The 14,720-nt window shown below is 48.5% G+C and overlaps 1 protein-coding gene across 1 annotated transcript in view; it reads left to right on the top strand.

Annotated features, from left to right (window-relative positions):
• CACNA1I (calcium voltage-gated channel subunit alpha1 I) overlaps window positions 1-14,720 on the top strand; it is a 141,517-nt gene that overhangs the window by 97,632 nt on the left and 29,165 nt on the right. Inside the window, 14 exon segments of the mRNA XM_030546703.1 lie at window positions 359-544; window positions 1,223-1,281; window positions 1,284-1,339; window positions 1,915-1,975; window positions 1,978-2,066; window positions 2,401-2,491; window positions 4,307-4,509; window positions 5,706-6,125; window positions 6,901-7,001; window positions 9,671-9,794; window positions 10,764-10,832; window positions 11,634-11,818; window positions 12,261-12,387; window positions 13,406-13,531. Coding sequence (XP_030402563.1) covers window positions 359-544; window positions 1,223-1,281; window positions 1,284-1,339; window positions 1,915-1,975; window positions 1,978-2,066; window positions 2,401-2,491; window positions 4,307-4,509; window positions 5,706-6,125; window positions 6,901-7,001; window positions 9,671-9,794; window positions 10,764-10,832; window positions 11,634-11,818; window positions 12,261-12,387; window positions 13,406-13,531 — 1,897 coding nt within the window.

Consider the following 14,720-nt stretch of genomic DNA (forward strand, 5'->3'; position numbering starts at 1 on the left):
TCCCCAGGAAGAAATGCAGTTTTACGGACATATACGTACAAAGTGTACACTGCATACTCACACCTGATTCAGATTCTCTTTTACACACAGATTTTTGTGTACACATACACAGACACACTCTCACTCACTCCCTACCAACACACACACTTGATTCACACAGAATTCTCTCTTTTACACTCTCTCGGTTCACACAGATTCTCTCTTTTACACGCACAGAGGCTGCATTGGTGAAAGAGTTCTCTCTCCCTCTCTCTCTACCTCGGTTCTGTTTTTCTACCACTCTCTTTCTTTGTCCCTTTCCGTCTGCTTCTCTCCTTGTCCAACTTTCTCTCTTCTCCTTTGTGTCTCTGGGCCACAGCATCTGGGAGATCATTGGCCAGTCAGATGGGGGGCTGTCAGTGCTGAGAACTTTCCGCCTCCTGCGGGTGCTGAAGCTTGTGCGTTTCATGCCTGCTCTGCGACGCCAGCTGGTGGTGCTGATGAAGACCATGGACAATGTGGCCACCTTCTGTATGCTCCTTATGCTCTTCATCTTTATATTCAGGTGAGGAGGTGTTGTCTTCAGAGCAATTTGAGGAGGCATCACAGAGCATATACAAACCCTGATGCCAATCTCTTTATGACTCAACCTGCCCAAGTCTTTACTTTAGACATCAAGAGGAACTTGGTTAGTTCTCAGAGATCCTCAGCTGGTGTAAATTGACTGTATCAGCTGAGGATCTGGCCCTCAGGTATCACAAGTAGAGGCTTGGCGGGGGATGGAGAAACTTTGCCAGCCAGGGAGTGTGCTGTGATCTGGATTTCCGTTAGAAAGGGCGAATTCTGTCAGTGAACTGTGTTCACCATTGCAGGGAATTGTGGGCATGTGGGAGCACCTGGCAAATTTCACAGCACACAATGAGATAAGCTAGAAGTGGGTGGCGGACAGGCAATGGAACAAGAGAGAATGGTGGAGATAGTGGTCAGGGGGCAGGACGGATGGAGTAGCCAGAAGCTGGGGGTCTGTTGCTTATGGTGGTGCAGGGGGAAGGAGAAAGTCCATGAGGCTGATCAGTGTCTTGCCTCCTCATTGTAGGTCTTGATGGGTTAGCTATTTTTTAATCCTTTACTCTGGTGACAAGTGGCAGGCAGGTGGATGTGAAAGAAAAAAGGGGAACCGCTCTAACAAGCTCATTTGGTGGCGAGATTAAATGGACACCGTCTCCTCTTCCCACCCAAACAGCATCCTGGGAATGCACATCTTTGGGTGCAAATTCAGCCTCCGGACAGACACCGGAGACACTGTCCTGACCGGAAGAATTTCGACTCCTTGCTCTGGGCCATCGTCACTGTGTTCCAGGTGAGGTCAACACAGCTTCCATGGGCAGGCAGACAATGGGATTGGAGGGGGAGCTCAAAGTGAATTGGATCAGACAATTAGTTGTAGGTTGTACACAATTGAATGTTAAACTCATTCCTGGTGACTCAAAAACCAAGCCATGAGGCTCCAGCATGCGCTATTGAGAGAGGAGCGACAGACACACACTGTAATCAAGCAGATGACATCTTGCGACTCCAAAGAGCAAAAAGACAATGTGAAGGATGTGGTAGTAGAAAGGTCAGATGTTGTGGGGTACGTCCTGTGTAATGTTGTTGCTGTAGCATGCACACTATGCTTGTGTGTTTGTCTGCTCCCTTGGCCTGAGGTCTCTTGAGCTATTGCCCATGGAACAGCGAGAGAGATGGACCATGTTCAGATGACAATCATCAGGCAATTGGGGTGGGATGCTGGGAGAAGATGGGGGAGCCTCACTCTGCAATAGGCATGTGGTGGTCAGATGATTTTCCTCTCATGCTAATGCAGTCTCCTTCCTCTGTAATCCCTTTCACTCTCACTTTGCTCTAGGGGCTCACGCGCCTCTGTCTGTTTTGCAGATCCTGACCCAGGAGGACTGGAATGTTGTGCTGTATAATGGCATGGCCTCCACCTCACCATGGCATCCCTTTACTTTGTGGCCCTATGACCTTGGCAACTATGTCTCTCAATCTGCTGGTGGGGCTATCTGGTGGAGGGCTTCCAGGCTGAGGTGAGTGGCCACTCCATGGAGGTGAGGTGCAGGATGAGGGAGATGGCTTGAGGGGACGAGGAGGGGATCTCAAGTTTATGAAACATTTCCCAGTTTGACATTCCCTTTCTTCCACTGATATGGAGGAGGGGGTTAACAATTTCTACCCCATCTTATGCACCCTGCAAAGGTGACTCAGTCCCCCTCCATGGGCCAGGAGTTCAGCAACTAAGCACTTGCAGACCACACAGGGATTTCTCTATCATCTGTGGCAATAGACAATCAGAGGGAACAGAATCCTTTCCCCGGGGGGGCTCATGAATCACAGACCTTTGCTTTGATTTTTCCATTCCAGGGTGATGCCAACCAGTCGTACTCGGACGAAGATCAGAGTTCATCGAACATGGAGGAATTTGACAAATTCCTGGACAGCCGGGATGGCTCAGGTCAGTGGATCATCCCACCTCGTTTGCTGTTGTGTCCTACCAGCAGCTGGATGAAAAATGTAAATATGCAAATCTCCCTAAAATCTCATTCCTCTTTCCAAGGTGGGACCAGAATGCTTTGGCCCTGCCTAAAGGACTTTCATGGCAATGCAGTTTTATGCAATTTTCTTTGTTTTAAAGTCATTGTCAGCTTGCAGTCACTTGCAAAACTTAGAGCCATGGCAAAGCTCTGTAATGCTGTAGCTAAGAGAACAAATATGATCCTTGGATAGCAAAGCAGGTAGGAGATATTGCATCAAATAGGAGCAGGGAGGCATTACTACATCTGCATACAGCATTGGTGAGCCCATTGCTGGAATTCTGTGTCCAGTTCTGGTGTCTACACTTAAATTGGAAAGGATTCAGAGAAGAGTTACAAGAATGATTTGAGGTCTAGAAAACATGCCTCATGATTTAGTTTATCCTAGAGAAGGTTAAGAGGTGAGTTGATCATGTTCTACAAGCGTGTACAGAGGGAAAATATTTCTGATGGTAGATAGATCTTTAATCTAGCAGGAAAAGGCATAATGAGATCCAATGGGTGGAAGCTGAAGCTGTGGACAAATTCAGGCTAGAAATAAGGGGCACATTTCTAAGAGTGAGGATAATTAACCATTGGCATAGGCACCAACTGCATGGGTGCTTCGGGGCTGGAGGGGAAGCACTCACTGGGCAGAGGGGAAGTCGGCACCTATGATGGTCTGTGTTATACAGGAGGACAGACTAGGCTATCAAAACGTTTCCTTCTGGCCTTAATATCTATGAATCTAATAGAAAAGAGCGGCATATCGCATTATTAAGAATATTTTGATCTCTTCTTTCTCCCATCTGTGCCTCTCCTTGACACCCCACAGGAGCAAATTAAAGCAGGTTTGCTGGATCCTTAGGGTCTGTGAGCAGTGAGGGAGCCAGTGCAGCAGTGAGTCAGTGAGAATTCAAAGCAGACTGGGAGGAAGAGTGTGTGCATGGGAATTTGAAGAAAGATAAAGGATTTCCAAGGAGTCCACAAAGTTTTGGTGGATCTGGACCCCAATGAGTCTCAAGCCGCCCCTCAGTATCTCAGCCCAACAAACTGATCTGAGGAACACAAGGAACATGCCTAAAATATTCAATGGCTGCTGGTCCCACAGTCGTAGAATTTGTTTGATATGTGTGGATGACTGCCCCCTAATTCTAGCAATGGGGGCACTGTCTCCCTCAAGTGCTCCCAGGCAAGAGCCTCGCAGCGTGAGTCTGCAGGGAAAGCTATCTGATCGAGCTCTCTTGTAGGCACACTCCCTGCTCTGGGTCCATTAGAGCGAAGGAGGCTGAGCAAGTGGACTCAGCTAGGTGAAAGCTGTTGCATGAAACACCCTTCCCCCTCCAAAGCCAGAGGAGAGGGAATGCTGCCAGCACTGCCCAAAGGGGCAGGGAGAAGAGACAAGAAGAGAAGATGCTGTGGTGGGTAGAGAGAAAGGCAGGTTGCATCATCACTTTTGTTTTTCTGCACCCCACCTCGCGTCATAGAGGTATGCCCAATGAGAGGCAGAGGCAGTTCAAAGGACTCTGAGGAATCAGTGCACCTTGTGCTTAGGAGAGAGGCCATGGTCTCAAGCCCATCACTGTCCTGACTCACCCTTTCCATACAACCAAAAAGCACCAAGAAGCAGTGTTGGGTTCTAACAGGGCTAAACAAACTGAGCATTAAAACATTCACTGAGTGGTGCAGGAGGAAACTGCAGAAGGGAAAGGAATGTCTTTTTCTCTCTTTCTTTCTCTCTGTGTTTTTCTGCTCAGATCCCAGGCTCTGTGCAATTCCCATGACCCCAAATGGACACCTTGACCCCACCCTACCTTCTTCCAACCAGCCAGTGGCAACTGATGGGGTCACAAGTTCTGCCCAGAATTCCCTGCAGCCAGACCAGATCCTCATTGCCTTGGGTTCCAGGAAGAGCAGTGTGATGTCACTGGGGAGAATGACCTACGACCAGAGGTCACTGGTGAGTGAGTAGACCCACGAGTAACATACTTCTTCTGAAACCCAGGGGATCCATTGTCTCAGTGCCACCATCTTGGAATTCCATCGGGGGTCTATCCCTACTGGAAACTTACAGAAGCTTGTTGCCTGTCCCCATTTAGCCTGAGGTGGTCGCAATTTCCAATTTCTCAATCCATATTCCACCATGACTGGGCGTAGGATTCAACTGCCTTGTTATCTCCTCTGTAGTCTTCCCTCCAAAATGAAATGTGCATTGACCTCTTAGCCCTCCACTGTAGTTCTGGAGCACAGAGCATGGAATTATGGTGCCCTGCCTCCTCGGTAACATAAAAAACACATGGGGAGCTTCTGCCATTAGGAAAGGATGGGTAATATCAGACCTACCAGGTCCTCTACCTGGGGAAGTTTCTGGAGCCCTTAGTTCAGGTGAAAATCAAAACCTTGACCTGCAGCACCCTTTCCTGTCCTAGGCCTGCCACCCCTATCCATTCCTGCAGACAACCATCACTCACAGTTCTGCCAGTGCACTTTGATCCTGTCCTCTAGCACTCCTGTTAGTCATTGAGCGCTTCAACCACCAACACACAGTTTTACTGGTGCACCTCAGTCCTGATGTGCGGCATACCCTGCTATCCCAGTCCTTTGTTTTTCCTGAGCAGAGATGGCTGCTGGTAACAATTGATGTTGAGATGTGGTGATTTGGAGGACTAGGCTGAGAACCTCAAACCCATATCTCTTGCTTTCTCCTCTCATTTAGGTTGTGAGCTCTTTGAGGCAAGGACTATGGGCTGGGTTTATCCATCACCCTGTTCCTTGTGCACCACTGCAAAGCAAGTGCAAAATGCTACCTACCTAATTTTGTACCACTTTCCACTGCTGTAAATGACTACACAAGCCCTTTGCTTTCTAACTTAGCTTATCTGTAAAGTGCCTGGCACACAACTGGGGCTATAAAATAAATATGACAGTGACCAATTAAGAATTATTAATTAATAATAATAATAATAAATTTGATGCCAGAATTAGGGGTCACCTTTGAGTTCACAAAATGCCTTTCCTGGAGGGGTGGGAGAGCATGGCTTTGTAATCTTGTATTAGGAGATTTAGGGGCCCCAAGGGTGAGTCTTTGATCTAAACTGCTGAGGCCCATCTTCCCTGTGACCCAAGTCACTGAATCGCTGTCTCCCTCTCTTACAGTCTAGCTCTCGCAGTTCTCATTATGGTGCATGGGGCCGCAGCGGGACCTGGGGGAGCCGTCGCTCCAGCTGGAACAGCCTGGCTCGGGGACACAGCCTAAAACACAAGCCTCCGTCTGCCGAGCATGAATCTCTGCTGTCTGGGGAAAGGCACAGGGTGGCAGATGCAGAACGAGAGGAAATGGGAAGGGCCCCTCATCACCGGCGGACACTCTCTCTGGACACCAAAGATTCCTGTGATCTGGTGGAGCTGACGTCATCAGTCCCATCCAGTCACAGGGCAGTGAGGAAGTTGGGTGTGGCTCTGGGCACCAGCGAGCACCAGGACTGCAATGGCAAAATGCCCAATATCGCTAAGGAGATTTTCCCGAAGATGGACAACCGCAAGGAACATGGAGAGGATGAGGAGGAGATAGACTATGTGAGTACAGGGGGCTTCACCAAAGGAGCACCAAGGGCTTACAAGGGGGACAGTAATCACAAGAGATGGGAGGTGAGTTATGCCAGCCTGGGAGACGTTCATACTCAGGGCAAGAGTAGATTGTAGAATCCCTATGGGCTCCATCTCAGAGCCTCAGGCAGAAGAAGACCAGAGTTTTGCTTCTTAGCCAGCCTCAAGGCTCCGGTGCCCAGAACTGAAGAGATTCCTGTGACGCTTCAGTGGGGTCGGGGCAATGGAGATTTTAGCAGAATTTTTCACTGTATGAAATGACTTCACTTAGGAGGACTTCACTTAGGAGGAAAGATACCAGTAGATACTCATTCTGCCTTAGGCTCATGGTTAGGCTGTGGACCCAGCACTCTAACTCCACTTTCCCTGAGGTTCGTGGGTAGTGCTGGTACAAAGATCCAGTGCATGCTGGGCAGCGTCAGTGTCAGCATTCCACAGCAGAGTACAGGCTAGCATCAGGTTCAGTTTTAAGGAGTCAGAAGTGAATCTTGATATTCTTCCTTCTGGGAGGAAAACTGTCTTATGGAATAGCCATCCCAATGAATTTTCCACCTGAGTCATCGCTCCCCCTGTGACTATGACGTCAGCTCATTTCCTCATGTGGAGTCAGGGCAGAGAGAGGAGGATCTGGGGAGGTAATGTATCCAAGTTACTGGTATTTTAGGTTTAAAGAAAAAAGACAGATTGGACTTCTCAGTGAAATGGGGAGGTGGCCAGTGACAACCCATTCCCTTGTGTCCTGCAGAGCCTGTGTTTCCGCATCCGGAAGATGATGGATGTCTACAAGCCAGACTGGTGTGAGATACGGGAGGATTGGTCCATCTACCTCTTCTCTCCACAAAACAGGTTGGTCCTAATATTGTCAGTGGCAGGGGTGGTTTAGTATAATCCAGTTTGCAGCAGCCTCGTATGTGGATTGGATGCTGAGCCTGCAGCCAGGGCCAGCTCCAGGCACCAGAGCATCAAGCAGGTGCCTGGGGCGGCCAATGAAGAGGGGCGGCACGTTCGGCTCTTCGGCAGCAATTCGGCTGAGGGACGGATCCGCTGGCGAATTGCCCCGCCGATCACGATCGCAGCTCCTCCCCCTCTCCCCTCCCCACCTCCCACCCCGCGCTGCTTGGGGCTGCAAAACCCCAGGAGCTGGCCCTGCCTGCAGCTTTAAACTTTCAAGATGGGAACGATTTTGTTGCTTCCAGTCACAGCCTCTCCACCCAACTCTTGTTTGGTCCCTGAGGTGGGGGTAGAGAAGGGGAATCCTAAAAGGCTACTGTTGTTTTCCTTACAGGGGAATGCTCCGTTTTTCTTCAGTGTAACTTAAGGCAAGGCAGAGAATACTAACTCTGACCAAAAAAGATAAAGAATGTATTATTAACTAATCTGTGCCATTGGCAATGTCTCTGGTGGCACAAGAGTGGGCCCCATTGCAGTAGAGGCCACAAAGGTGACTTATTAGCAATCCTGCCACACTGTTTAGGCAAAGTTAGTATTCACTGCACTTAACAAAATAAATATTAGAAGAACTCCTCCTTCCTCCAGGAGGAAACAGTGTTTATCACCAGCTATCAGCATGCTGCACCACACAGTTAACAGCTCATGGAGACAAGAGGGGTTCATCATAACTGTTGGAAGATGAATCTTGGCTGCACGTGCTGATCTCCTACCTATTGTATTGATTCTGGTGACTTTTAGAGAAGCTGGAGGGCTAATTCCTGTGGCAATTGTTAGGGGGCTTATTCCTTCACCCTCTCACTTCCCTGGTCCTTCTCGCATGAACAGAGAGCAACAATACCCGAAGTCCAAAGGCGCAAACAATTCGATTTTGTTGGGGTGAACTTCCAGCAAGCATGATTCCAGTTTCCTTCCTTAGTGTCCCCCTTCCCAGCTCTGACATCACAGAGCCTTGCCTGTGTCCATGTTCCTGTTCCCATCCCCTGTTCCCATTTTCCCCTTTAGCAAGACATGATTTTAATTTCCCCATCCCCAGTCCCTGTTCCCATTTCCCCCCCTTTAGCAAAACATGATCCCAATTCCCCCATCTCCAGTCCCTGTTCCCATTCCACCCCCCCCCCACTTCTTGATTGACTTCAGGCTATATAGCAAAACCTGAGTTTTGCTTAGCTATTCCTTAACCAATCATTTTACTAAAATTTAACTAAGCAATCCTAACATATTGTAACATGGTTATTTAACCAATTATATTCCAGCACCTTCATTGATTTACACCCTACAAATTTAATTATACAGCAGACAGAAACAATCACAGAACCAGACAGAGACCATGCAAATAAACATACAAAACAATACAGAAGTGAGGATTTCACAACTACATCTATACAGACATAAGGGTTCTCCAGCTGTGTCTATTGATAAGTGAGTTCTTGCCTGACAGGATGCGATCAAACTAAGTTTCCTTTTACATCTTCTAGGCTTTTCCCTTTCTCTGGAGGTGATAGAAATATCAGGGCAGGATGTATTCCTAATAGCCCAATAGCACGTTATTTCAATGTGATTAGTTTAGAATGTGAGGATGTGACCATACACTTCCCAGCTTATGGCTGTCTAACTACATCTTAGCTGAAGGCCTTAGCCTGCCACAGTAAAAGAAGGCCATTACAGAGACAGACAGTGATTTTTGATTCTTTCTTTTACCTCTATAACTAGCTAAGTGATAAGAATACACCTAAATTCTTAAAGTATAGGCCTTTGCAGACAGGCCTGAATATCTATATCCTAACAGCAATAGAACTAGTCATCTATTTTCATGGCAGTGATTCCTCATCAGCCAGCAGCACAAGGGAGTTTGATGCCTAGAACACTCTGGTAATCCCAGCACAGGCATAGCATAATAGGAAATTCTAAATTGGGGGAGAGGGTGGTGGGTTAAAGATTGTGACTCATCATCACCTCATGGGAGCAGAACTTAAGAGAGGAAGGGTGGTATGGTGCGGTGCTTTAGGCATGTCTCTGGGGCTTGGGAGACAAAGGTTCAATTCCTTGCTCCACTACAGATTTCCTCTGTGACTTTGGGTAAGTCACTTAGCCTCTCCGTGCCTCAGCTTCCCTATCTGTAAATTTGGGATAACAGCTCTGCTCTACCTCACTGAGGTGTTGTGAGGAGAAAGAAATAAATAAAAGTACTGTGGTGATGAGGGTGCATATAAATAACTAGGATAGACAAACAGAGCTTAGTGGATAAGGTCCTTACAAATGCAGGTGGTTTCTCAGGAGGAACTCTTTAGAGAATTATTATTACTTGCATTGAGGTAAGCCGAGTCATGGAGCAGGACACTGTTGTGCTAGGTGCTGTAGAAACACCGAACAAAAAGATGGTTCCTCCCTGAACAAACGTATCTCCTTTCCAGTCTGGTAATTTGCACAACAGGGCAGCTGATTTTACATGAGAGAATGTTACATTTCAGGCAGAACTCTTACTCCCTCCCCTCTCTCCCCATCCCCTGTCATACCAAATTTAATTTCACCCCAAGCACATGCGTCCTTTTGGAACTCTCTTTCAGGTTCCGCATCCTCTGCCAAACCATCATTGCTCACAAGCTCTTTGACTACGTTGTTCTGGCCTTCATCTTCCTGAACTGCATCACCATTGCCCTGGAGAGACCACAGATCGAGCATCGGAGCACGGTGAGAAAACTTGCACCCTCAGCCTTTTTCGGCTGAACACAACCCCTGGATGGGTGTCGTGGACAAAGTTCATTAATTCTGTGGGCATTGCATAGGCTTTGGATAGTCCCCAGTGCTGGAGAGTAACCCCTGTCCCCCAAACACGCACACACCCCTCTGTGCTTTCTCTGTTTAGAATAAGAGGCCTGCTTGCCTCCTTTTCAAGGCCTTAAAATAGTATAATCCTTCTTTCTCAGGAGTAGCTTCCTTTGTCGTAGAAGGCAGAAGGGTCCCTCCAGGCCTCATGGTTGGGACGTGGCTTGCCAATGGGAGTCAAATAGCCAGGGACCATGAAACTAAAAGAGGGTGGTAACCTGGCTATGTAGCAGTGTCCCAGTGGGAATGGCGTGCCAGGATTCAAATGTGCTGCTACTGCATTGGCTTTGAATGTGGATCTGAGTGCCATGGTTGGGAGAGGCTGGTGTGCTTCAGTGGGTGAATATATTCTTGGTTCTCCTCAATTCATTCTTAAGAGAGGTCACAGCTGACATGGCTTTTTGAGCATCTCTGCTGAGTCTGCATGGCCAAATGACACCACAGTTAGGTGAAGTCTGGGCTCAGGAGAGGTCAAAGAGTGGGGTGACAGGGCTGGGCTGCCAGTCAGCATCGGGTTGCATTGCAAGGTGATGAAAGTCTCCGTAGCTGGATTAGCAGCATATGCTGCAGATCACTATTGCAGTGCATTAGCGAGCTGTGTGGGTGTTGCAAGATTGGAGTAGCAGGGAACACTGAAGGTCAGGACTGAGGTGCATTAGCTGAGACAGGTGGGATGAAGGTTGTTCACATGTGCCCTTGGCTGTAGCCAGTGCTATCACTCCCACCTTCACGAGACAGTGAAATTTGTCAAGTTCATAACAAAGGATTTAGTAAACTCACAGAAGTGTGGAAATGTCTCTCAGTGTTTTAGGGGCTTTTTTCTGTTCTTTCTAGGAGAGAATCTTTCTCACCGTATCCAACTACATTTTCACAGCAATCTTCGTAGCTGAGATGACACTAAAGGTAAGTCACCTGGAGACAGTCAGCCTTTTCCCACGTGTCATGGGCCCAACACATCTGCCTTCTACTCATCCATTCATCCTCTACAGTCCATCCATCCTTCAGTCTTCCAAGGAGGTCCACTCACCCTCATGAACTCTGTCATGGTAGGGGCATGTCCAACCATTGGGTTTGAATCTCATTTTCAGATTTGGATGCATGAAATTAAACACCTTTTAGACATCTAAACAAGGGACCTGGTTTTCAGAGGTGATGAGCATTCACAGATTCCATTGACTTCGGTAGCATCTGCTGGTGTTCAACAGCTCTGTAAAGCAAACCACTTATTTAAGTATCTGCATATGGATTTAGGTGCTTAATTTTACATACTCGAGTCTGAAAAATTTGGATTAAGTGATTTACATAAAGTCACCAGAAGAGCATGAACGAGCACCCTTGTCTTCTGACTGCACGCACCTTGTCAAATCCTCTGAACATCACTATCTCCCTCCAGTGTGGTAGTGCTTGGGGGAATGGAGTAGATATAGTTTGAGAGGGGAGAGGACTTCATCAAGGCTTTGGTGGGTCTTTATTGTTTTTTCCAGAACATTTGCACTCCAGCATTTGATTTCTGTGCCATCCATATCTCCATTTTTACTTCACAGACTGTGGATCTTTTCTGAGAAAGGAGATGAGTGTAATAGAAGGGTGAAAGATGGGTCCTCATTGCTTCTTTACCTGTTGCTATTCAGTTATTAAGTACCTTCCCCTCTGGATGATGGAGAGTTTAACTCCCCATGCTCTCCCCCCTCTCCTCTCCTGTAGGTGGTCTCTCTAGGCCTATATTTTGGGGACGAGGCCTATCTCCGCAGCAGCTGGAACATCCTAGATGGCTTCTTGGTCTTTGTGTCCCTCATTGACATTGTGGTGTCAGTGGCCTCTGCTGGAGGAGCTAAAATTTTGGGGGTGCTCCGGGTCCTCCGACTGCTGCGCACATTACGTCCTCTCAGGTGAGAACCCAATGGGAAAATTCCTAGCCTTCCATCCTCTCTCTCACTGTGTCCCTTTCTCTGTCCACCCAGGAATGGCTCCCACACAGCGCCAGTATTAGAACATGCTTTATGGAGAGACAGGGCTGTGCATCAGAAAAGGGCTGAAGGAACATCCTGCTAGGGATAAGAATGTTGTGTAGTGTCCTCTCCACAGGGATGTTTCTCTTAACTGTGCAGCTTCTTCTCCAGCCCCTAAGGTAGTCACTGCAGTATCCTGATTAGGTAACATGCCCAAGTCCTGCTGTGAGGGACTCAAACCCACAGTGTTCAGGCCTAGGGGAGAGCATGCTCTCCTCTGGATGATAGCTGGGATGCAAATATTGTCTGATTCTGAAAACACAGGGGAAGAAAGAACTCTGCCATCTCTCTGTGTCACCCCCTCACTCTCCATCCCTTCCAGGGTCATCAGCCGTGCCCCAGGCCTGAAGCTGGTGGTGGAGACACTCATCTCATCCCTCAAACCCATTGGGAACATTGTCCTCATTTGCTGTGCCTTCTTCATCATCTTTGGCATCCTGGGTGTGCAGGTAGGGTTGTTGTTGCCTATCAAGCACCCACAACACACTTGACACTGTACTGCAAGGTAGGAAGCGTAATGCACACACAGTTAAGCAGATGGAGTTGTGTCTGGGGGGAGGGCCAGGCATCCCAGGACACCTGCCTGATCCTCTGTCCCGCTGTGTCCTCTTTTGTGTTGTTCTTGTCATAATGATTCTTAAGCCTTTGGCAGTGGCAGGTGGGGTCAGTGCTGATGTCTTTCAACAGTAGAGACTGATATTCAGATCATGGCATCAGCAGAGCTGTAGAGAAGGCCCAGGAGTGCAGTAGCAGCTGGGCATACTGCAGGTCATGACTGTGATGCACTGACAGAGCAGTGTCAGCTGGGGCAGCTGCACAGGGGCCTGCGCGATGCCTGGCTCTAGGCAGTTCTTTCTCTCCCTTTCACTCCAAGCGCTAAATCCACCCACAATGTGATGAGGGGGGGCAGGCAGGGGGAGGTTAATCCTCCTTATTTTAGGCTTGTGCTGCAGAGGAGTGCTGGAGTGGGTGTTACTTCCATCTCAGAGAATGTGCTATACTTAGTCTGTATGCAAACTGTTCTGATGAGCCTGTACAAATGTGCAATCCAGTACCCTCCATATGGAAAAGGAGCCTGGGGCAGAAGAACCGCATCAGTGTCCCTTTATTTAAAAGTATCGGAGAAGCAGGCGATATTTTTCTGGGTCTTTGCACTCACAAGAGATCTTTTTCCCTTCAGTACACTTAGCAGCTATCTGAGGGAACGGATGGCTCTGGGGGATTTGGCATGGGGCATTTCATATCTAGGTCATTGGTTCTAATCCAGCCCCAGCAGGCCACCACATGGCTGCCAGAGTCGGAGGACTTTCAGTCATTGCTGACCCAGGACAAGATTATAGTCAGTGACAGAGAGGCGAAAGGCTCTGTGTCCCATTCCTACTCTGAGGCACTTCCTATTGCTCTTTGTCCCCTGACACTGAGGAAGTCTGAATGAGACTCACTGACCAAGTCACTTCCATCTTATAGCTCTTCAAGGGGAAGTTCTACCACTGCCTTGGGGTTGACATCCGTAACATCACCAACAGGTCTGACTGTGTGGCCGCCAATTACAAGTGGGTACACCAAAAGTACAACTTTGACAACCTTGGACAGGTACGTGCGGGACCCTCCAACCCCCTCCTCTCAGGTGAACCTGGGCTGTGCTTTGCCCCTCTGGGTCTCTCCCGCCAAGGCCATATTCACTCATTTTGAGGGGAAGGGTGGAATGTTCCAGAACACACTCTGAGCCAGAGGCAGCAGTCATGTGAATGGGGGGTGGGTGGATGGATGCTGGTTAGACATGGGTGTCTGGGTTAAAGCAGAGTAACTCATGTAAAGATGCAGCTTCCACGCTGAAGGGGTGGAAAGGGGATGTAACAACTCAAGCAACTCACGTGAAGCCAGGGGATGGGAGGCAGGGGGCTGCTTTTCCTTACACTCTTCTAGGAGTGCCTCTTCTTGCTAGCCCCTGAACTCCCTCAACATGTAACACCCGGTTCCTCACCCATGCTTAGGGGTGAATCCTGCCTTCACTTGCACAGGTGCACCTTCCATTGGCGTTGCATGGAAATGATTGCAGCTTTGAGCCCTTATGGCCTGATTCTCTGAGCAGGGTGTTAACTCGCTGACATCAGGGCAGTTAAAAAAACAGTGAAAGGAGAATCAGGCCCTTCACAAGCAACTTACACCCCTGTTTACATTGCTGGGAGCTGGGCCAACGGTGACTGTGCAATCTGCGTGTATGCAGTCCCCTTAGGCTCCACCATGGAAACGTCTGCAGGATTGGCAGAATCCTCCCTTCCTCTCTGCAGCCTCCCTGGCAGTCCGGTCAGTGTAGTGCTTCCTTCTAAGGCTAGGGGCCAAGCCAAGCTCTCTGGTTTCTGAGCTGAGGCCCATGCATGCAAGTAGGAGGGCTTCCTCAAAGGCAGAGGTGGCCAGTGGGTGTTTTCTGATTGTGTTGGCCAGTTCTGCCTTGGCTCTTGTAGATTTTGCCATGTCTCTGGCAATTTTCACAGACAAGCAGCAGACATGTCGTGCTGGGGTTTTCTGTGTTTTAATTCTTCAGCCTGATACAATCATTGCCGAATTCACTTGTCTCTGGGGATGGGAAACCTTTTACTCTGGTGCTACCACAGGGCAGGCTTGAATAAAGCTGGCAGTTCCCCTCCCTCTCCCATCTGTTAGTAGTTATGCAGATGACAAGTACTTGGAGGATGACACTTTGAGTTTTAATTATGTTTTGTGCCTAAGAACTTAAAACCCGAACCATCCACACTCCACCACACACAGATGCTCCGTGTCT

The sequence above is a fragment of the Gopherus evgoodei genome, chromosome 1, assembly GCF_007399415.2.
Source record: "Gopherus evgoodei ecotype Sinaloan lineage chromosome 1, rGopEvg1_v1.p, whole genome shotgun sequence".
Lineage (NCBI taxonomy): Eukaryota > Metazoa > Chordata > Testudines > Testudinidae > Gopherus > Gopherus evgoodei.